The sequence below is a fragment of the Macaca fascicularis genome, chromosome 3 (assembly GCF_037993035.2).
Source record: "Macaca fascicularis isolate 582-1 chromosome 3, T2T-MFA8v1.1".
Lineage (NCBI taxonomy): Eukaryota > Metazoa > Chordata > Mammalia > Primates > Cercopithecidae > Macaca > Macaca fascicularis.
Genome location: NC_088377.1, coordinates 4,792,866 through 4,814,969, shown reverse-complemented (window position 1 = coordinate 4,814,969; position 22,104 = coordinate 4,792,866). Strand labels below are relative to the sequence as shown.

The following is a 22,104-nucleotide window of genomic DNA, read 5'->3' as shown; positions in this document are numbered from 1 at the left end:
TAGGAGTTCTCTTCCCACAGACCTAGACTTCTGTTGACTCCACTCAAAGTCGACTGGGTGATGCTGTTGGCTGCAAGTCAAGGCCAACATGGGCTGTGCTAATAGATGCAGACCCTCCAGAGGGAAGGAGCACATCACCCTGGCCTGTTCCATCCTGATCACACTGAATAGGTGTTCTTTGGGGGGCTCTGAATTTCACAAGGGACACTGAGGAACTGGCACCCATTCCGAGAAGGGGAAAGTGGGACAAAAGGGCGTCTTCTAGGAAGCCACACTGGAGAGACTGGGGGCGTCTGGTCCAGAGAACAAGGGTCTGGAAAGAATGTTGGTGCCATCATTGGCTGGCCAGGGCCTACTCTGGGGAGTGACACCATGTTGCTGTGGCACACAGAGCAGTCAGGGTGACAGGGAGTCCGATCAGACACAGGTTCAGTTTGCTAGTGGTGACAACACTTAATAATGGAGTGGGTTGCCTGCTGCGGTAGTGACATGGTTTGGCTGTGTCCCCACCCAAATCTCATCTTGAATTGTAGCTCCCATAATTCCCACATGTGGTAGGAAGGACCTGGTCAGAGATCATTGAATCATAAGGGCAGGTCTTTCCGTGCTATTCTCATGATAGTGAATAAGTCTCATGAGCTCTGATGGCTTTATAAAGGGGAGTTTCCCTGCACATGCTCCGTCTCTTGTCTGCCGCCATGTGAGACATGCCTTTCACTTTCTGCCATGATCATGAGGCTTCCCCAGCTATGTGGAATTGTGAGTCTGTTAAATCTCTTTCCTTTGTAAATTGCCCAGTCTCAGGTATGTCTTTATCAACAGTGTGAAAACAGACTAATACAGACAGGAAGCGGCTCCCCACTGGAAATTATCAGGCCCAGTAGGACTCGCCTGTCAGCAATGTCTTAGCATAAATTTCTGTTGGGGTTGGGACTAAGCTGGTCCTGTTGAGAGCTCCCCTTGATCCTCAGGGTTCTACTTAGAATGCCTTGAATGGCCTTGGCTGGGCACTCACGCCCAGTCTTTCTGCATGGTCCCATTGAGTCTAACCTTCTCATTTCATCCCATGTGAACCAGGCCAGGCCCATCGGGGTTTGGCAACCCCCTGGTGCAGTGGTTGCTGCCAGCTATAGGAGCAAGCCTGTAGCTGCTGGGGGGCCATGCGGAGACAGCCTGCCAGAGGGAAGACCACCTGGGAAGGCCAGAGCTATGGAGAAAGCAAGAGACCAGGGGCTGAGGACGGAGTAGTACAGGTCTTTGGTCCCGGCAGGCCTGAAACCAGTGCACTCTGAACCTTTCTGTACTTAGCTTAAGCCAGTTGGAGTTTCTGTCCTTTACAACCAAGAGCCTTGATAGGAGCGGCACAGATCTGTGCTGCACTACTGTTGGCTTCTTCCCTGATCAGGTGTTGGAGGGGAACATAGCAAGGACTAGAGTGGAATGCTTGCTGGGTGCTAGGCACGGTAGAAAGCACTTGCCATGCCTTATTTCCCATGTGGTGGGGATTTTGACCCCACTGTACAGATGGATAAGTGAGGACCCTTTCACTTATCCTGCAATAGAAAATCCAGCAGCCAAAGCCAACAAGGGCCCGGCATAGTGTCTTCCCTCTCTGACTTCATCCTCATGCTCCACACACCGTCCCCCTGGCCATTCCCAGCAGCCCAGTAAGCACTGCCTCACACTTCCTGTTCCGGACCAGCCACGATGGCCAGGCTGGATGGGAGCCATCGACCAGCTGAAGCCAAATTGCCTATTCTCGAGCTGAAGGTCGATCAATCCCACATAAATCTTAGGGCAGAGAACTGGGAGGAGGTAGAGGAGGGGGAATGTCTAGAAGGAAATTCTGGGCACATTCCTGGAAGTGAGGAGGATGGATATTGGACAGAAATTATGTCGCTGCAGGCACCCAGGCATCCCTCGCTTGCCCTGGTCACATGGGCAGTTCCTCCCTGGCTGTGTTCCGTGCCTCCTCTCCTGCTCCAGGGCCTGTCTGTTTCTGGGGCAAGGTGGGTCCCAGGGCTGGGCACCGGTTCCCATCTCCAGCCATGAGGCACCTTCCTCTCTGCATTTTGGCGTAAACGCTCCCTAGGTTTGTGGATCTGAATCCCCTTCCCAGCACACTCAGGCTTTACTGGCCTCCCTGTGGTGTATGTTTAAGGCACCACACAGCCTCCTAGGCCTGGCACCCGGGCAGTAGCACCTGGTAAACAGATTTCTTCATCTCAGCCAAGTGTAAAATCAAGGTAACAGATCAACTTTTCTTTTTTTTTTTTTGAGATGGAGTCTCGCTCTGTCGCCCAGGCTGGAGTGCCGTGGCACCATCTCCACTCACTGCAAGCTCCACCTCCCGGGTGCATGCCATCCTCCTGCCTCAACATCCCAGCAGCTGGGACTACAGGCGCCCGCCACCACGCCCGGCTAGTTTTTTGTATTTTTAATTAGAGACGGGGTTTCACCGTATTAGCCAGGATGGTCTTGATCTCCTGACCTGGTAATCCTCCCGCCTCGGCCTCCCAAAGTGCTGAGATTACAGACGTGAGCCACTGTGCTTGGCGGATCGATTCTTGAGAAAACACCATTCAGACACGGTTAAACTCATAACCGCGTCTCCTTTCTCTCCTCCGATTTGAGGGGCAGAATTTGGTTATGGTCATCTGACCTGTGGGTGTGAAGTCCACCTACCTGCCTGGCATAAAAAGCTGTGCCTCCTTTCTAGGTGAGGAGAAAGACAGACCTGGCTCATCTGAGGTGTGGTTGGGAGGGGGGGACCCAGGTGTGCTGGAAATGAAAAGAAATGCATTCCTGTTTTTCGTCCCGACAGGCAAACAACTTAACAAAAGCATTAGGGCCTGAGACTGGGAGTAAAGAATGCCTTGTCACCATGGCTACCAGGAAATGGCCCCACTTACATATAATAAAGGCTTTAGAGATGCTGGACCATCTGATATTCCAGCCTGGGGCCACATGGGAGGGTGCCCTGGTGTCATTCCTTATACAGTTCCATGAACACGGCTATGGCCAGGTTCTGAACCCGGCTCTGGAAACACCTCCGTCTGCAGAAAATGAGCCTTCTTTTTCTTTGGGGGTGAGCAGAGGGCAGAGGCCTGGCTGTCTTCACCCTTTGTAACCCAGCACTTAGCACCATGGCTGACGCACAGCAATGTCACATGTGTTAGTGCACACGCTGCCTCAGTGCCAGGGGTCACCCCATACCAGTGCTGTTGGGGGTGTTGGAGTGGTCATCTTTTCTTTACTCCTCAAGCTCCTGCCTGGCAGAGAGCTGCCCAACACCGCGGGGGTGGGGGTAGGGGAAGAAGCAGCAGCAAGAAGGAAGCCCCCTTGCCCTCCCCCTCCCTCTCTGGACGCTCCCTCTCTGGACGCTCCCTCTCTGGCCCCATCACACAGCCGCTTGAGGCTTGGAGGCTGTGGGTTTCCTAGCCTGGGAATCCCAGGGTCTGTCGGGTGTCCCGGCAGCCTCACTCGGGCCGTGCAGGCCCAGCCCCCGCGAGTTCGGTACCCGGGGTTTCTGGGGTGGCAGGGGGGTCCCATGGCGCCTGCGAGGCCTCTGCTCGGGCGGCTCCCGGAACCTGTGCTTCAGGGGGCCTGGTCCACCGACCCCCGCAGGAGCAAAACAAGAGCACGCGCACCTGCCGGCCTGCCCGCCCCCTCGGAGCCAGCCAATCGCGCGCGCGGGGCGGGGCCGGGCGCGCTGGAGCCAGAGCCCGAGCCGGATCCCAGCCGGAGCCCGAGCGCAGCCCGCACCCCGCGCAGCGGCCAATCCCGGAGCCAGCGCAGGCTCGGCCCCGCAGCTCAAGCCTCGTCCCCGCCGCCGCCGCCGCCCCCGGGGCATGGCCTGTCTGATGGCCGCTTTCTCGGTCGGCACCGCCATGGTGAGTGAGCGCATCCTTCGCCCGCCGGGATCGGTTTTATTTTCAAGGAGAGCAGGAAACACACAAAGACTCGCACACTCGACCTGACACCCCTCCCTGGAGCGCGTCCTCTGGGCGCTGACCCAGGGCACCCTACAGAGGCGCCCGGCTCCGATCGCTATCCCCGCCCCTCCGCCTGGGCCACCTGGAGCCTCGGGATGCCCCTTGCACTGGCCGAGAGCACTGACAAGGCGAAGGGGCCGGGAGTGGGGCGGGGGCAGCGAGCAGCCCTACAAGTGGACCGATGGCCTTGACCTGATGGCCTCCGGGCAGGGGGCGTGGGGCTCTTGGGACCTGGAGTGCACTAGGGACTGGGGAAGGGCCGCAGCTTGGGCTGGAGGGAAGAGGAGCTTGAAGAGGGGGAGCCCTGCGCGCGCGGCTGTGGGCTTGGGGACTGGGGACTTCTCGCGCCATCCCCAGGAACGCTAGGCAAGGTCTGGGGAACCAAAGAGGAAGCTGCCCCCAGAGAGCTGGAGCCTGCGACTGCACTCCAGGGGACAGCCTCTCCCGGACCCACTCGGGGAGGGGGCGGCTAAGGCCCGGGGAGACCCGCGAGGGGCAAGCCCGGATTCTTGCGGGCCGCCTTTCTGCGCGCGCCGGAGAGAGAGACGCGGTGGTGACAGGGACGCACATCTCACTTCCCCCCAGCTCCGGAGAGGGATGGCGGGGTGTCGGCGAGTTCACTGCTGGACAGTTACTGTAAGTGCTGTTCCCAGGGGTGGTCAGGAATATCCCTTTCCGGTTTTCTGGCATTAGGAACAAACAACGAACCAATCATCAGGCCCCCAGCCACCCACCTCACCTTATCCTAGGGCCCTTCATGTCTACGCCCCGCACGCTAGCATCGTATAGGTAGCTAAAGTACAAATGGAAAGTCTTCCGTATTCCACGCCGTGTATCTGTGTAGTTACTACCCTAATATTACTTCCCCGAGGCTGTAAGCCCACAGTGCATGGCACGCTCCGGGGCTCACCCCGCCCCTCCCCTGTATTTCATTTTTAGCATCCTGTATTTGAAGTCAGCAGGGCTGAGCAGGATTTGACCGACAGTTACCTCTTGCCTTCAGCTCAAGAGAAAAAAAAAAAAGTAGCCAGGTTTCTGCGCATGCTCTGCTGTGACAACTGCATCCTATGATTCCAAACAGGTTACTGTAGAACATACGGAGCCTCGCCAGCTCATTATATAATGATTTTGTGTAAACGATAGAATGGGGCCGCAGACACGGCCAGGCGGTGGGTGGAGGAGGGGAGAGCCCGGGCCGGAGACCTGCAGTCTGACTCCCCTCTCTGGGCTGCCCTGTCTTCCCTACGTGGCTTCTACGTAGAAGAGGCATTGAACAAAGCGGAAAAGCCGTTTCCCTCCCGGTGACACTTGCTTTTTCTCTGGTTGAATCTTTGGGCAACACTTGGAAATTCTGCCTTTTGCACTTATTCATCTATTAGGAAACCTAAATGGGGTTGACCATGGAAAATGAAGGAGATTATTGACGTTAGTTGCAGGTAAAGAAAGTTATTGATCTTACATTAGATGCTAGGTAACTCCTGAATTCCTTTTAGAGCTGCAAAGGTGGCTTGGTGTGGGTTTTGCTATAATGGACATGTAGAAAAATAATGAATCCGATGTTTTAAGGTACAGATTTTTAATACCAAGATTTTTTTTAAGTGTTATATTATGATTTGATACAGCCTCCAGAGCTCAACTGTTTTGTTATCACGTGGAGACAGTCACAGCTGGGCTCATTGTTTTGGAGAACATTATTTTGTTTTGAAAATTATTTTCCTCCCTGAAAACTTGGTACTTTAAAAAAAAGTTTAAACATTTCTATTCACGCACAGCTGTCCCACCCTGAAAGCACTAGTCTGATGGTAGAAGCTAAGCAGAGTTAGGCCCCAGCTAGTCCTTGAATGAAAGATCACCTGGGAATTCTGGGGGCTGTAGGGTTAAAAAAAAAAAATAAATTAAAAAGAAAATAAATTCTGGCCAAGTCACGAACAAAGAGCCCTTCAGAGATACCTGGGATCTTAAATTTTGTTTTTCCTTCACCTCCCTGCTCTGGGGTCCATCCTGGTGTGGATCCTCTGAGCTGTGAGTCAAAGGAGGTGCCTAGGGGTGAGCCAGGCACTCGGGAGAACATGCTGGAGTCCCTGAGTTCAGTGGGCAGGCAAGGGGTGGCAAATGTTTCTAGTGGGAGGGTGATATTTGGAGCTGTTCTGGGCTTGTGAGTGACCCCCTCAAGTGTGATCTGGTCTCTGGCTCAGTTAAGGGTATGAAGCCTTGGGTGTTTTCTTCTGGGCAGTCGCCTTGAGGACTCTTGGTCAGCGCATTTTCCTCTTACATGCTTAGGATGCTTAGGTGGGTACCAAGGCTGGCAGCAGTGAACCAAAGAGAGAAGACAGACAGCTGCATGCTAACTGTGCTGCTGACTGGCTCCTCTTCCTGTTTCCCGACTTCCTCCTAATGCTGGGAGAAAAAGTTTCTATCTCTGTGTTCTTGGTGGAAATGGGGTGAATGTGGCTCACCATTCACTGTGGGTGGCTTACTGACTGCTAAAGACACTCCCCAGCTAAATAGGCATCTCTATCTGCCCAAGGTTCAAACTGTAATCACGGGCCACTCTGCTCAGCGCCCCGGAAAATTTCCCATGAACAGCAGCCAGGAACAATCCTAACAGGGTCTCTTTGGCATTCCACATCTATGAATGAACTTACTATGACTTACAATGTATTGTGCGGCACAAATCATATGTGGCCCGGTGCGGGGGTGGGGGAAGGTCAAAGACAATGCTTCAGTAGGATAGGGAAACAGAAGAGTGAAAGGAAAAAAATGAAGAGAGAAGATGCATTTGTTTTAATTTTAATGAGCTCAGGAGGCTGAGGAGAAACTCGCTGTAACCTACATTGCCGGCAGCTCTCATCGGAGGATGTGTTTCCAGAGAGCTGGTCTATTTCAGACTGACAGGCCACTGCCTCGCATCACACAGTTTTCAAGATTTTATTAATTGGGTGAGGCTGTTAGATGCCATGGAGGGAAGGTGGGCAACTGTATGCATTGCTTTGCTGTTGGTTTATTTGGGGGTGGGGCTGCATGATTTCCCCGGTGTGGGTTTTCCTATAATGGACAAGGCCTGAAAGATGCCAAAACACCCACAACTTACCCGTGGAAGGCCAAGCAACAGTCAAGGGCCGTTACAGAGGCTTGTGGTCTCAGACTTGGAAGCCGCTCAGCCACGCCCTAATCACAGGGTCTTAAGCAAGTCAGACAATGTCTCTGCGCTTCCAATACTTCCTCCGAACTAGAGATGGTCATCCCAGCTCCCAGGGCCCCTGTCCCTGTTAGAGTTGTGGAGGTAATAAGAGGCATAAACTATGTAGGCTAGAGTTTAACAGGCACATGGTAATTGCTGGATCAATAAACACTATTGTTTATAATCACTTACCCAGCATGCACGAGTCATTATTATTTAATACTTTACATTGCAAGTACTTGATTCTGGCTTCTCTCTTTCTTACTCCCAAATCAGTTTAGTCACCCAGTTTTATCCTCCTAGCCTGTCCCCTTGCCTTCAGCCCCACTACCACCAGCGGATCCAGGCCACCGTCACCCCACCTGGCTCACAGCAGGGGACTCTTCCGCAGTTCTGGTCCTGTTATTCCCTCAGGGCTCCCCAAAGATCTCTAGATAAAATGCAAAGCCCTTAACCAAGTTGGCAAGCCCTACCCCACGGGCACCTTGTTTACCCCTCTAGTCTCATCTTGTTCTAAAGCCCCCTGCTCTCCTGCCCCCACCCTACCAGCCCAAATCTACGCTCCAGCCCCTGCGTTTCTTACAGGTCTCTGGACGCTTCACTGTCTTGTGCTGGTGGGACTTTGTCTACGCTGTTCCCTAGCAGAGGCCACCAGGAGCCAGCACCCCTCCATCTCACCTTGCTAAATTCAGCTAAGATTCTATTTCTGCAGAAAGACTTTGTCCTGCATCTCCCCATCTCAGGGTCTGCGTTGCGTTAGATATCCCTTCTGAGTTACCCATGGTATGCTCTTTGTCTGGCTCTTGCCTTGACCTATTGTAATTAGTTGGTCTTCTTCAAAATGAAAGAAGCAGATCATAGGCACACATGGGGAAAATGCACTGACCAAGAGTCCTCAAGACGACTGCCCAGAGGAAAATAACCAAGGCATCAAGAAGCACAGCTGAGCTTCTCAACAATCCGGAGGCACTTTTGCTTTCCGCCTGGCTCTTACCTTGACCTATGGTAATTAGTTGCCTGTTTTCTTGCCTGGGCCGGATCTTGAACTTGAGCTTGCCAGGTCAGGGGCCATGTCTGTCTGTCTGATTGCTGACCCTAGGGCTTTATCTGGTGCTCAGTTTGTCCAGTGAATGAGGGAGTGAGAGAGTGAGTGAGTGAGCCGAGAGTGAGTCTAGCAGAGAAAGTCAGGCCCTTATGATAATGTAGATGGCTGGTGTGGTGGCCATTCACCCTGTATCAGTGTGGGCTTCAGCCACAGGAAAGAAGCACCTGTCCCTGGGCTTCAGCAGGGGCTCATACATGCAATGGGTGCCTGGGGAGAGGGAGCAGATGGTGTGTGGCAGCTGGCCTCCTGGGGTGAAGGTGGAGGGGCCCACAATAGGAGAGGAGTTGCTCGAGCCCCCTAGGCCTTACCCTCAACTGCACACACAGCCATCGGGGGTCGCGGGGCAGAGCCCATGTCTGCCAGCAGGATCGGGCAGAACCCAGCACGTTCTGTCTTGACTTGGGCAGCAAGGTGGGGATGGAAACGGACATGGGGAACCAGGCCTAGAGCCCTTTGTCTTTCTCCACAGCTTTGTCGACATGCCCCCTCCAAGGCCCAGATCTGGGGCTTTGGGGGCCCTTTTGGAATCAAAGTGAGCTCTAAACACTTGGGGCAGCAGCATAGGAGCCCAGAAGGCAGGCTGAGGGGCATGGGGCAGCAGCTCCTCCAAGAGGCCCTGCCACAGGGGCATCAGGACCAGCTGGGAGGAGGCTTCACGGTCGCTCCCTTGGGGTCTGCATCTTATCATCACACCAGACCCCTGAGGAGTGCAGATCGCTTGTCAGACACACATACACCCTCCCAGCTCTGCTTGGGGATGCGGGAACCCACTTACGCGGGCATCCAAGACATCCCGCATGCCCGGGACCAGCAGACCAAGCTCAGCTTTGTCAGAGTTTCGCTCAGCACCTTTAGTTTTAGCCACACAGTATTATAGCCCAGGAGCTAAGTTTTGATTTCGTGAAGGCCTTCAGAGGTAGAAGATGCCCGGAAGGGGTGTGTGTGTGCTTTTGGCACTGTGAGATGTTCTCTCTCGACTTGGAAGACAGCAAGAAAAAGCACAGCAATTTGCTCCCCCAAGGTTCTCCCGTGTTTTGAAGGTACCTGAAGCTTATTGATCTGCTCACGGTTGCCAGGCCATTAAAAAAGGATATTCCTTTCTTTGCTTGGATACTTCCGGGTTCTTGGCAATCGGTGATACTCCATTTGACTCCCAGAGGAAGCTTTAAAAGCCAATGGTAGCTACAAACGATTAGGTACTCTTATGATGCAATGAAATGAATACCTATATATTTTTTTATGACTCAGATTCTGGGATAACTTCTGCTACTCACTTGATTGTGGGACCTGGAACACGGTCCTTACATTGTCTACGTCTCAGTTTCCTTGTTTGTCTAACAGATTAAAAAATATTAACCATTCCGACTTTTCAGCGCTTTTATGAAGAGGTAGCAAGACAGCAGAGTTGTAAGTGACTTGGAAATTTTAAATGCAAAATACAAAGGCCAGTCCCCACAAAACTCAGCAGCTCAGGTGATGTCATTGCTCCTGAGACATTTTTATGAGATTACGCGAGAGAGACACAAAACAGCTCAGTGTAAATAAAACTTTCTCGGTTATTTATGTCTCAGGCGCCTGGTGTGTCTTTATGGAGGTTTTTAAAATGAGGGGACTGTAAACAGATCATTGCTTATGGTGGCCAGTGTTTTCTTCTTTGAGGTAATGGATGATTCATCGAGTATAGTTTTATGATTCGATTTTATGATTCCAAAGTAAGACTTGTAGATCAGCGTAACACTTTACCTTAAGCATTTTTTAATAGAAGAAAATGTGACAGAGATGACAAATTCCTGTAGGTAGGCACGTTTCTCCTGGGGCCAAAGGCGCTCCTGCAGTGGAAAAAGTGTTGCTATTAATAATCAATGACCCTGAGCCTCATGGTGAATCTCTTCATGTTCTTTCTCTTGATGCAGCTTATAACAGGTCTTGTTGCTTCCTCTGGTTTTTCTAGAATGCCAGCAGTTACTCTGCAGAGATGACGGAGCCCAAGTCGGTGTGTGTCTCGGTGGATGAGGTGGTGTCCAGCAGCATGGAGACCGCTGAGACGGACCTGCTGAATGGGCATCTGAAAAAAGTAGATAACAGCCTCACGGAAGCCCAGCGCTTCTCCTCCTTGCCTCGGAGGGCAGCTGTGAACATTGAATTCAGGGACCTTTCCTACTCGGTTCCTGAAGGACCCTGGTGGAGGAAGAAAGGTAGGGAGGGCGGCTGTTTTGTGTATCAAGCTGGGAGGAGCCTCTGAAGGAGGCAACACGTTGTTTGGGCAAAACTGGGGTCTGGAAGTTGGAAGGCTGAGTTTCTCTTCCCGACGCTGTCACTGCAGTGGTCAATTTATTCTATTGCTTTCTGCCTGAATTTTCCTCACCTATAAAATGAACAGGTTGGATTTGGTGATCTCAAAGTTCGTGGTTGCTCTGAAATTCTGCGATGTCATTATGGAGAATTTCACAAAGATTGATGGTGGAACTGTTTTTGAACCACCCAGAGGAAAATGGGAGACAGGTGCCCCCTCCCAAGCGTGAAGTGTTAAAAAGTGGCCAGCGACCTAGACTGACCTCTCCAGAGACCCATCTTGAAAGGATTCTTTTGTGGGTGGTCATGGTGGGCTAGAAAGAAAACTAAACTGTTGAAATGAGCTGTATACATAAAAATAGAAAAAACAGAGAGGATGGAGCTCAGCTCAGGAGGTGTCTGGAACGCCACACAATGCAGGAGTTCGCCACCAGCTTGTTGCATGTTACAGGGAATTGATGAGTGGTAGTTTGCGTTTTCTCAGCAATCTTTCCTGGCTCTAGAGTTTCAGGGTCTGTGGAGTTAATGCCACCCTGGGTTGGTGTGTTTTTTTCCAGCCTGATCTGTTTCTTCTTGTGGAATTTATCCTTTATCTCCTTCTGCTCCATGCACCCCTTGTCTGCTCCTAAGTGGATCAGACAGGTGGGTTGGGGGAGCTGACAGGCAGAGGACGTGTCAGACTTCATCAAGAAACCGTGGTCCCTAGTTTCTACCGAATCATGGAAAGCAACTTGAAAATCTGGGAGGACTTTGGAACAATACAAATGACTCAGGTACCCCTGGAAAATTCTAATATTTTAGGACTTTGAACTTAAAACTGGATTCAGCCCTTCTTTCATTTTGAAGAAGACCAACCAAGACTCACAGTTTAAATTTTTAGTTGTCTTTCTTCTTTTCCTTATTATCTTCTTTTTGTTTTTCTACCCTCTTGAAGCTAAGTCTTTGAGACCCTTGGCACTGGCAGTCCTGTCTTCATTGCAATCACAATTTTAGAGCTTTGACAGACTGGTCCCTGGGACCTGTAAGCCCAGTTGGTGGCTGGGTAACTGTATGTCTATGTTTGCACAACCAGAAACAGATTCAGTACCTTCTCAACAGACAACGGTATAGCATTGTGATGCGATCCTTGCATTTTCAGAGCATGCCAGCCTGTTCTGTTAAGAAAGCAGCTCTGTGGCAGGCTCAGATGTAGGCCCACTCCTTTGATCCTGTCGAAATTTCAACATAGGATTCTAGCCTTCTCCTTCTTCCTTTTTATAGGAAAATGTATCAAGAAACCAGGACACCATGTCATGTTTTGGCCTCATTTGTCCATATAGACAAATTGTGGCAAAGCAGTGAGCAACATAGAGTGATTCCTGTTCGTCTGTTATGTGTGGCCTTGGAAGTGTTGTCATGATGGTTGAAAATGCTGGGAATGGTGTCTTGTAAAGTGAAGATGGGCTGTAATGCAGAAATGTAGATGTCTGAAACCTGGTGGCATCTGGGCTTGAAATGTCTTGGCATAAGCCTGGCACACAGCTGTAGCCAGTGTTTGCAAGTGAAGAGTATCGCTCCCCTACCCAATGTGTTTGTCCGTTTTCACACTGCTATAAAGAACTACCTGAGACTGGGTCATTTTTAAAGAAAGGAGGTTTAATTGACTCACAGTTCTGCATGGCTGGGGAGGGCTCAGGAAACTTACAATCATGGTAGAAGGTGAAGGGGAAGCAAGGCATGTCTTACATGGTGGCATGAGAGAGAGAGAGAGAGAGAGAGAGAGAGAGAGAGAGAGCAAAAGAACTCACACACATTTAGATCATTAGATCCCATGAGAACTCCCTCACTATCATGAGAACAGCATGGGGGAAACCGCCCCCATGATCCAATCACCTCTCACCCAGTTCCTCCCTTGACACGTGGGGATTACAATTCAAGATGAGATTTGGGTGGGGACACAGAGCCAAACCACATCACCCAGTATGTGACTCGTCACCCCTATATTCTCTAAGTGTTTAAACTGATCACATGAATCATCACAGTTAGCCAGCTGGTAATGGCTCTTAGTGAGGGAGGAGCCCCAACTGTCCATTCTTAGAAGCGCAGCCTGGGTGGGGTGGCCACCAGATAAAGACTTGCCCTACAGTAACCTTGTGGGCTCAGGCAGGGGAAGAGCCCAAAATGGGCTCCCAAGGGACCTGCCCATGAGTCAGAAATGGGTGGAGCCAGAGGGGTTGACAGACAGGATGTATCTGGTGTGTTCCAGCTGCTGATTTCTTCGGCGGCGGAGGGGGGGGCCAAGGGTAGTTTTGCTGTCTGGCTTCCTCCCCACTGCCCTCCCCAGCCACAGCAGCACCTGTGTCTGTCTTCCCTCTCCCTGCTCCTCCTCCCCTGCATGCCCCATCCTTTGTTCCTGGTGCCTGCAATTCAGAGTCAGATGGCTTATCACTCCAGCACACAGAATAGAAAGGAAACTGAGGCAACGGTGGTTAAGGGACTTGCCCATGCTCCTGGGCTCGAGAGGGGCAGGCCTGGGATGAAGGCAGCAATTTCCAGCTCTGTGCACTCCGACATGGTGGCCACGCCTTGCCTAGCACAGGGCCTTATGGGGTGCCAGGGTCCATGCAGCCAGAAAGGAAGCAGAGCTCTTCCTGGAGACTCTGGTGCCCATAGGGTTTCCTGCTGTTGGTGGTTCGATTGCCATTGCTGAAGAGTTTTTCCTGCCAAAGGGTGCTAGCTGCAGAAGCCCTCTCTGTGCCCACTGTTCTCCCAACACCAGCCTGCTCTTGGGTGCTGCATCCAGTTGGCTCCAACTTGGGTACCGTATTTCCCCAACTAAAAGCCAGGACAATCAATAACAATGCGCATTCAATGTGGATCTTGTGTTGGGGCTGCAGGAGGAGCTGCATCCCACTGGACCTCACCCACACGGGTCGCCACTCTCCTGGTCGGCCTCTGCGCCTGTTGGTCCTCCAAGTCGGCCTCTTTTGCTCCTCCCATAGATGGGTTCCTCCCTCTCCTGTTTTTGTCCCTCTGATTGCTGGCGGTGGTCTCAGTCCCAGCCACACTTAGGTTAGGCCGAGAAGTCAGAGCCCAGCCTTGCTCTGAGTTTCTCTCTTCTCATGGTGGCGGAGTTTGTATTTGGCATCATCTCTGTGCGACCCCAAGTGTGACGCTGGGTCAGGGGCTACTTCTCTGACTGCTCTCAGTGTATTCATTTTGCTGTCTGTATCAAGTCCATTGTTTTCACCTTTTAAAAATTCAGTTTGATGCATTGAGCGAATTGTAATGATCACGCTGAGTCTGGATGTGCTGGCATTGCTGGAGAGGTGTCTCCGAAGATAAGAAGTGAAGGAGTTTTGAAAGCACCTGGTTCTGGCCGGGTGCGGTGGCTCACGCCTGTAATCCCAGCACTTTGGGAGGCCTAGGTGGGTGGACCACAAGGTCAGGAGTTCGAGACCAGCCTGGCCAACATGGTGAAACCCTGTCTCTAGTAAAAATACAAAAAAATTAGCCAGGCGTGGTGGCAGGCACCTGTAATCCCAGCTACTCGGGAGGCTGAGGCAAGAGAATTGTTTGAACACGGGAGGTGGAGATTGCAGTGAGCTGGGATCGTGCCATTGCACTCCAGCCTGGGGGACAGAGTAAGACTCCATCTCAAAAAAAAAAAAGAAAGAAAGTGCCTGGTCCCATGCTTCACAGTAGGGCAAAGGAAACAGGATCTCAGGCACAGAGCTGATTCGCTTAAAGGCAGAGCCAGGGCTGGGACCCAGCTGTTCTGACTCACAGTCCAAGTTCCTTCCCATTACAAAGACACTGGACCACTCCAGTTGTTTCCAGGAAAGACTTTTTCTCACGTGATTTCACCCAAAACATGGTGCTGCGATATAAACTCAACATAGAATGCCATAGCAAAGTTGGGCATTGTGACCAGAATAACTTCATGAAGTCCTAGGTAATTATTTTAAAGAAGGTGAACTTTACAATTCTTACAAGAAAGGCCATGCGGGAAACAGTAGCGATATTTTTAAGAAGGAGATGCCAGGCACTGATTCTTTAAAATTTTTGAGCTTGACGATTACTAAGCATTGAATATGGCATTTTAACAAAACATCTTGTATTTTCAATTGTAGTTACATTTTCACCATATGATTAATGATGTCTTTGGAGGGAAAACTAGATCATATAATAGATTCCTAGCAAAGAACGTAATTGTGAGAGGAACTATTCTCAGGAGAGAGGAGTACACCCCAAGGATAATTTCCCCGGCTTCGGATACAGTAATTACTCTCCCTCAAGGAATTCGCTCACGTAGCTTATGCCAATGGGACAAATGGCTCGGAACAATACCATCTTTGGTGTTGTCACACAAACTGTGTTGGGGACAGATCAGAGTGATCTGGTTTAGCTGTTCCTCCTCACCCTTAGCGGCCTTTGCTTCCTACAGAGTAGACACTATGCTGAGAATATTTAGGAATGTGGTTAAGAGCAAATTCACAGAATAAAATTCTTCTTAGGTAAAGATGATGGGGATGAACAAATCTTATTGTAAGCTGCTTTCAGAGCCCATTCACACAAGGGTCTCATTTTATTAGGGTGTGACTGGCCACAACGAACAAATGGAATGCTTGGGTACTCATACACTGCCCATCTCCCAGGAGATCCCGGCGGTTTCCAGGCATAGTTGACTGAATGAGAGCCGTTCTTCAATCCACTTGGCTCACGGGGCCGATTCAGGAAGGATCTGCGTATTCTCCCTGTGGAAAGCTGTGACATGAGGCTCAGAGATGTAACCAACATCATAGGACTGGGGAGGAAGGAACTCAGAACCAGGTCTGTGTGATTTCAGGCCAAAAAGGAGCATAGCGAGTGCTTAGCCCTGACGTGGGCACAAGACTGGACAACCAAGGCACAGCTGTGCCCAGCCCCATGTTATGAAATGGTTTGGGGTTGTCTTGGCTGTAAACTGATGTATTTTCCTTTTAATTGGCCTGTTTGGATGTCAGTGGCCATTGGCCCTTTACAGGGATTTCCTGTCCCTCTGGAGAGGCTCCAACTTCCCTCTCCTCACCAGGAAGGGGAGGTTGATGTGCATGGCGTGCTTTCTCTCCAACAGGTGAAGCGATTCTCAGAAATCAAATTCACCTCCTAAGATTACCTGGAGGCGAAGTTCAGGTTGAGAACAAACGTAGCCATACCTGGGGCTTTAGAGCATTTTCTTTCCTATCTGCAGTCAGGCCGTAGCCTCCACATGGTGATGCTCTGATGGAACGCCATGTCACCTCATGCTTTGAAACCCAACCCTCCAGCCTCATCCTTGCCAAAAACCAGAAGGGGTTAAATATTCCGGGCAGCGCCAAGTCAGATTATCTGTATTGGTTTGCTCCTGAGCATTTGGACACCTTTCTCAAATTCAGGGTTGCTTTCTCATAATTTCCATAGCCATTTCACAAGGCCTGTAATGATGGACCATCTAAAGTGCATGGAAGGCACCATTAATACATCCTTTCAGGAATTCCATTAAGGGAAGACTGGATTCTGACCAAGTGCTGGTGACTTGATCCAACCTGCTAGAACAGGGAGGGGAGGCAGCCCAGTGAAAGGCAGAGTGTGGAGATCCTGTCGCTAGGGGGTTTCAGAGGGGCAGGTGCTCAGGCTGAAGGGGGATTGATAGTTCCCTAGCATGAGTGAGTTACTTTGGTGCTTCTTCAAGGCTGTTATGCTAAGGTGGGCTTTCTTGTGGGTCCACAGGACATTTCTTTCAGTCCTTCACCTTTATTGGAGGCTACAGCTGATTCCTGGTGCAGTGTGGTGGCCCCAGGCCACTTGCAGGGATGGCTTGCTTGAGGCTGGGGCATTGACAAAGAGGAGCCGAATGCCTGAGTCTGCCTTGGGGAATTCAGAGGACTGGAAAAACCCTTCTTTTCCCTGCTGCGGCCAGTTCCTAGGTTCTTAGTGGTGCCCGGGGTGGGTAGGCAGGCTGCCACTCAGGCCCTGAGGGGTAGCATTCCTTTGGTGATGAGGTCTTCCGGCAGAGTTCTGACCCCTCTGCCTTACAGGGTCCCAAAGAGGCTTTGAAAAAATGTTGAGAATGGATCAGCTCTCACAGCAGATTCATATGAGATGAACGTTTAGCCACTATGTGCAAGACCAAAGGGGTTTGCTACTTTCTTGAACAGGTTTCACATCCAAGGGGCCTAGATGCTCTCCTCCAGCCCACACATTCTCTCCCTATGAGCATGTTGCACGGGAAACCAAACCCTCACCAGCTGGGAGCCGGGATCTGGGTGTGTGACTCCTTAGTGTGGCATTGTTAGCTGTGGCAGCCTCCCTGGACAAGGCTCGGATGGCTCTGCCAACATTGGCCTTGGGGTCTCCTTTTCTCTTTGCCACCTTTGGATTGGCAGGTTCTTTATTTGGACTTGTTAATACTTTGTCATTTTCCCAGAGAGTGCTCGTATTCTTGAACCATCTGGCCCCTTCAGTGCGACTCTGTAGGACTGTGCTCTGCTCCGTGGGGGTTGGTGTCACTGTTTAACTGTTGAAGGATGTTCTTACCACAATCATTTTCACCTGCATGGTGGGTGCCCCCCTGCCTTCCTTTACTGCCTTGAATAGGCTTGTATCTTGAAAAGTTCACATTCTCAAATGGAGGCCCTCCCTATAAACCAGAACCTAATCCACCAGTTCAAGAAATAACCAAAGGTGACATTTTGCTGAACACGACACCGTTTCTTTTGTTTATAAATTGGCAGGAAAGAAATGTTTAGAACCATACACCTGCTCTTTCTGAGTTCAGTTCTAGAATCAACAGATTAGCGATGAACAAAGAAAACCATGTAGGTCAGATTAAATATATCTTGAAGGACTAAACGATAAAACTAGGGATTTGTCATGGAGGTGCATTCTCCATCAAACTCATGTGGATGAAGTTCTGACACCTGCATGGGAAGGCTTACTCTCAAATAAAATGTCCCCAGTGCCGACTGTTTTTGCTCACGTTGTGAGAAAAGGCAACAAGATGGGTTTTCCGTCATGAGTGGTGGCGAGTGGGCCTGCAGGGATCCAGTCTGACCTGCAGCCAAGAGTTTTACTTCCCACTTTGTCAGCTGTGTGCTGTTTTGTCACCTCCGTGCTCTGTGGGGTAAATGGCACTTGGTGTCAAAAGTAAGACACACCAGGGTGACTTCAGGGCTGTGATTACATCCAGCTGAGACCTATATTTAGAGTCCGAATCTTGGAGCCAAAAGGAGTTGTGCTGCCGTAGCCCGCCCTCCTGCCCTGTGGAGGGAGTCTTCTCGCACCATTCCTGACAAGGGACAGGCAGCTTCTGTCTGAGCACTTCCAGCAACCAGGAACTGACACCTCCCAGGCAGCCGGGCTATGTTTGCACAACTCTCATTCTTAGAAAATGCTTCTGTCTGTTGAGCTGAAATCTGTATCTGGGCAATGTTCATTTGTGGATCCAGGTTCTGTTTTCTGAAACTCTGCAGACCAAGTTAATCTTGGTCTTGAAATGAGCTCACAAATGAAGGGGAAAAGCCCAGCCAAGTACAGAACAATAACCAAATACATTACAATCCAGGGCTACCTCAAGAGGAGGAAATAAGAAGTACATGGCCCTTGCAGGAAATGAGATCAGAGTCCTGCTTCGGGAGGTGGGCATCACAGCAGCATCCGCAGGGGGCAGGGCAGCGGGTAGGTGTCCCTGCTGGAAGGTTCTTGCTGTCTATAAACTGATAGGGATGGAACTTGCTGGAAGGGCAGAACCTGAGTCACGTTCTTTCTGTTTCTTTTACTGTTATAAGGCAACTTGGTGCCTTCCAACCAAAAAAGTCCCCCTCTCTGATATCTCAACTGCCTATCTTGAAAGTGAACCTTTTGGCAGGAGTTTTATGGGATTTCTCAGTTGTTATTTCTCTCCTCCCACAGTTTTGGGAGAAAGTTTTTGTTTGTTTTTATTTTTAATTTCTTTTTAGATAACTGGTGTTTACTGAGCAAATCGTGTTTGCTTTATTTGGCGATTTGCCTCATTAAGCCTTAGGGGAGCGGCATGGGACACACATCAGTATGGGCATCTTCTCCAGAAGGGAAGGAGGGTGGTACGGGGACAAGGGCCTGCCCAGGACCGCTGGCAGGTAGGCGGCAGGTCCAGCACTGGACTTAACACCTGGGGTCCCAACTCCCTGCCTCTATAAGCGCCACTGAGAACTCATCTCTCGCAATCGCTCAGACCCAGGTAATAAAATGAGCTGTGTTGAGTTTTCCTTACCCAGGACATAAACCCCAAAGCCTGCTGACAATGAGGGGCTACAAAAGGCCTCCTAGGGGACGTGTTTCGGGAATTCTTTCATAGATAGAGGTATGGGGGCATATTTGGCCTCTGTCCTTTGTCCCGAGCTCCCCGCACCTGGCTGGGGGCTGCACTGGACACCTCTGCCCACCCTGGTCCTGGGGTTATCAGGCCACCTGGCCTCCACCCAGACGTTCCCTCCCAGGGCGGGATTCATCCTGGCCCATGGTGATGTTCTGCCCACTGAGTGGCAGCTCTAACGCAGGCTCTCCATACTGAGTAAAAGCCCGTCCTTTCTCTGGCTGGTGCAGATGCTGACTCTGCAGGCCTGTGGACGCAGGGCGACGTTCGCGCCCTTGCCGGAGCTCAACGCCCGGGAGAAAACAGCGCTGCCGGAGCCCCCTCGTTCGCGCAGGTGCGGGCGGGGAGGGTGCCCGCCGCCGCGCGTGCGCAGTGTCCGCCCGTCCGCCGCCGCCGCCGCCCGCGCCGGGGTTACTCCCGGTCAACGCTCGCTAGTAACCTCTGCGGCTGAGCGGCGGCGCTCCGCGCGATTGGCTGCCGGCGCCGGGGGCTGTTGCCAAGCAGGAGGAGGCAGCTGCAGCCCTGAGCAGGGGTCGCAGCCTCCCTGGGACAGGGGCGGCCCCATGCCTAGGGAATCACCCGGGCAGTGCAAATCCCAGCGCCCCGCACGTCCTCGTGTTCCCCTCCCTGGGTTCAGGAACACCGGGCCAGGAAGCCCGAGAGCCCTGGTAGTACGAAGAGTTGCCAGTGTGGACCTGAGGGTGAGGTGTTGCCACCCGGGGCGGCCTGCGGTCCCTTCAGGCTTGAGCAGTGACTGGGAGACCCCGGGAATGGAAATGACGCGCAAATGCTGGTGTGGCGTCCGCAGTGGAACGGCCCGCCGGTGTGTGGGGTCTGCGCCTCTGTGGCTTCAGCAGCATCGGGGAACTGCGGGAATCTTCCAGACTCTTGTTTAAATCAGAGAGGTCTGTCCACGAAAAGAGTCAAACTAAAACATTTAAAGAGATTTATCCTGAATGATCATGACCCGTGACACAGCCTCAGGAGATCCTGAGAACACGTGCCCAGAGGGGTCGGGAACAGCTTGGTTTCATGCTTTTAGGGAGAGGTGAGGCAGTGATCAGTACTTTAAGATGTACATTGGTTCCGTCCAGAAAGGTGGGACAGCCCAAAGGGGGCCTTCCAGGTTATAGGTAAATTTAAAATTTTTTCTAATTGGTTATTATCGATAGAAAGGGATGTCTGGATTACCATACGGGGCTGTGGGGACCTAGGTTGTATCATGCGGATGAGGCCTTCAGGCAGCAGGCTTGAGAGAGAACAGACCGTAAATGCTTCATATCAGACTTAAGGTGTGTGTTGTTTATGTTATAGGGTATGATAAGGCATGTCGGACAGACCCCCACTTCCTGTCATGTCCTGAAGCAGTCTTTCAGGTGAAATTTTAGAGTGCCATGGCCAAGGAGGGAGTCTGTCCCCGTGGTTGCAGGGGATGGTTGCCTTTGAATTTTATTTTTGATTTACAGGTCTTCAGGTGGCACAATTTTCCTAGGAGACAGGTGATTTTTGATTCCTTATAAAACGTGCTGGTTTTGGTTTCAGCTGACAGTGTAGGGTGGAGCTGTAAGGGAGCCAGGGCCTCCTGGGGTGGGTCCAAGCATGTCTGAGGCTTCTCTGGGGTCAGCACTGAAAAATGGCCAGGATGGGGTTTGGAACCTTGGAATTGCCCTTGGGAATCTGCAGCGTTGGCTCCGCTAAGCCGGCTGGAATCCGGAGATCATGCTGCAAGGTCACGCTTCCCGGCTGCCTGACGAGTCACTTCCACCCTGGGCAGGTTAGAGGCAAGGACAGATCACAGCTGAACTTTACGGCGTGTTTTCCAGGGCATCTATTACAGTTTTTTGTGTGTGAACCCGTAAGTGTGATAACAGACATCATTTCCACCAGCTGTACTCTGTTTGGGTAACTGGAAGGCCTGGGGCCACCTGGGTGGATTCGGAGGTGCCACGCTTTGCTGTCTCTGGAGACCAGGGCGTTCTCTAGACACCCAGCGGGACTGGTTCCCTTGGGCATAATTTAGGTGTTTTGTGAAATGTTAAACATCGTCTTTCAGATGCTTTGCTCAACCTTTTGGGCTCCTGACCAAATGCAAAGAGACCCAAGGGCTTGCTTTTCCTTGCAGTCTTGGGTTTTCGTTGCCTGCTTGCTTATTGGATTTTGTGGCTGTGGAGCTCGCATTTCTGTAAGCCCATATAGAAATGACAGTTTCCAAGCCAAAACCCACTAAGCCAATGGGTGGACACAGGAAACCAGAGATGGTGGTGGATGAAAATCTTTGCAACAAGAAGGAAGGGTACATCTACAATAACTATGGTGTTACAGTAAGGATGTGTGTCACTAACATGAGAATGGACTCTACACAAAAGTCTGTTGAAAAAGGGAAGAGCCCTTTCACTAAGTTTCATATTTATCAGCGCTCACGTTAGGAGTTACAGCAGAAGCTGCAGGTTTCCTGTTTCTGAAGATCTGCAAATGAGTTTGTCCAGAAAATGGCTGTGTCCTGAATGGTGTGAGCAGGAGACCATCTAGCCTTGTGCCTCTAGGCCTCCTCCCCTTCAGTTGTCATAAATGTGCTACGTGCCCTGGCCCAAACCCAGCAGCCTTTCTCTGAATTTTCTGGTTTAGAGAGGAAAATGGGCAGCGCCAATTTGTCACCTTCTTTCTTCCCAGGGGCGTTCTGTGCTTCTTGAGAACTATCCCTCAATCTCTGAGTTGGCTAAGTCTCTAGAATATGAATTTCAAAGAACAGCCTGGCCAGCAGGGCTCCCTTGGAGCCCTTTTTCTCTCCCAGCTTTGTGTCTCTGCAGCCACTCTCCATGGGCTAGCCAGGCTGAACTGCCTGTCATTCTAGCATTTGTGCTTTCTTTGGGACACACCCTCTACCAAGAACCCACCTCATCTCCCCAGGCTAGGGGAAGCCTTCCTTCATTCACCCTTACCCCCGTGGCCAGGAGAGTCTTTCCTGGTTATGATCGTGCTCCTCTGCCCCTATGATCATGGCTTTATGGCGCTCACCGTGGGATTTTGTGCTTCTCTTCTGAGCTTCCAAAGTTACCCCTGCATCTCAGCTGCCCAGCCAGCACCTGGCTGAGAGCTGGCATGCAAATGAATAAATGGAATCACAAAAAGCTAAATCACAGTAGAAGAGCATATACTTTTACCCTTAAAGACAGCTTGG

The 22,104-nt window shown here is 51.2% G+C and overlaps 1 protein-coding gene across 5 annotated transcripts in view; it reads left to right on the top strand.

The window, feature by feature from the left end:
• Window positions 1–3,535: 3,535 nt before the first annotated feature.
• ABCG1 (ATP binding cassette subfamily G member 1) overlaps window positions 3,536–22,104 on the top strand; it is a 76,838-nt gene continuing 58,269 nt past the window's right edge. For 3 of the 5 annotated variants that reach the window (XM_005548625.5, XM_005548624.5, XM_074033973.1), the window contains exons 1-2: window positions 3,744–3,893; window positions 10,233–10,476. In XM_005548625.5, the coding sequence (XP_005548682.3) occupies window positions 3,852–3,893; window positions 10,233–10,476 (286 nt within the window). In that variant the 5' untranslated portion in view covers window positions 3,744–3,851. Of the gene's footprint in view, window positions 3,894–10,232; window positions 10,477–22,104 lie in introns of all 5 variants that reach the window. The other 2 variants (XM_074033972.1, XM_045389331.3) reach the window with 1 other exon arrangement.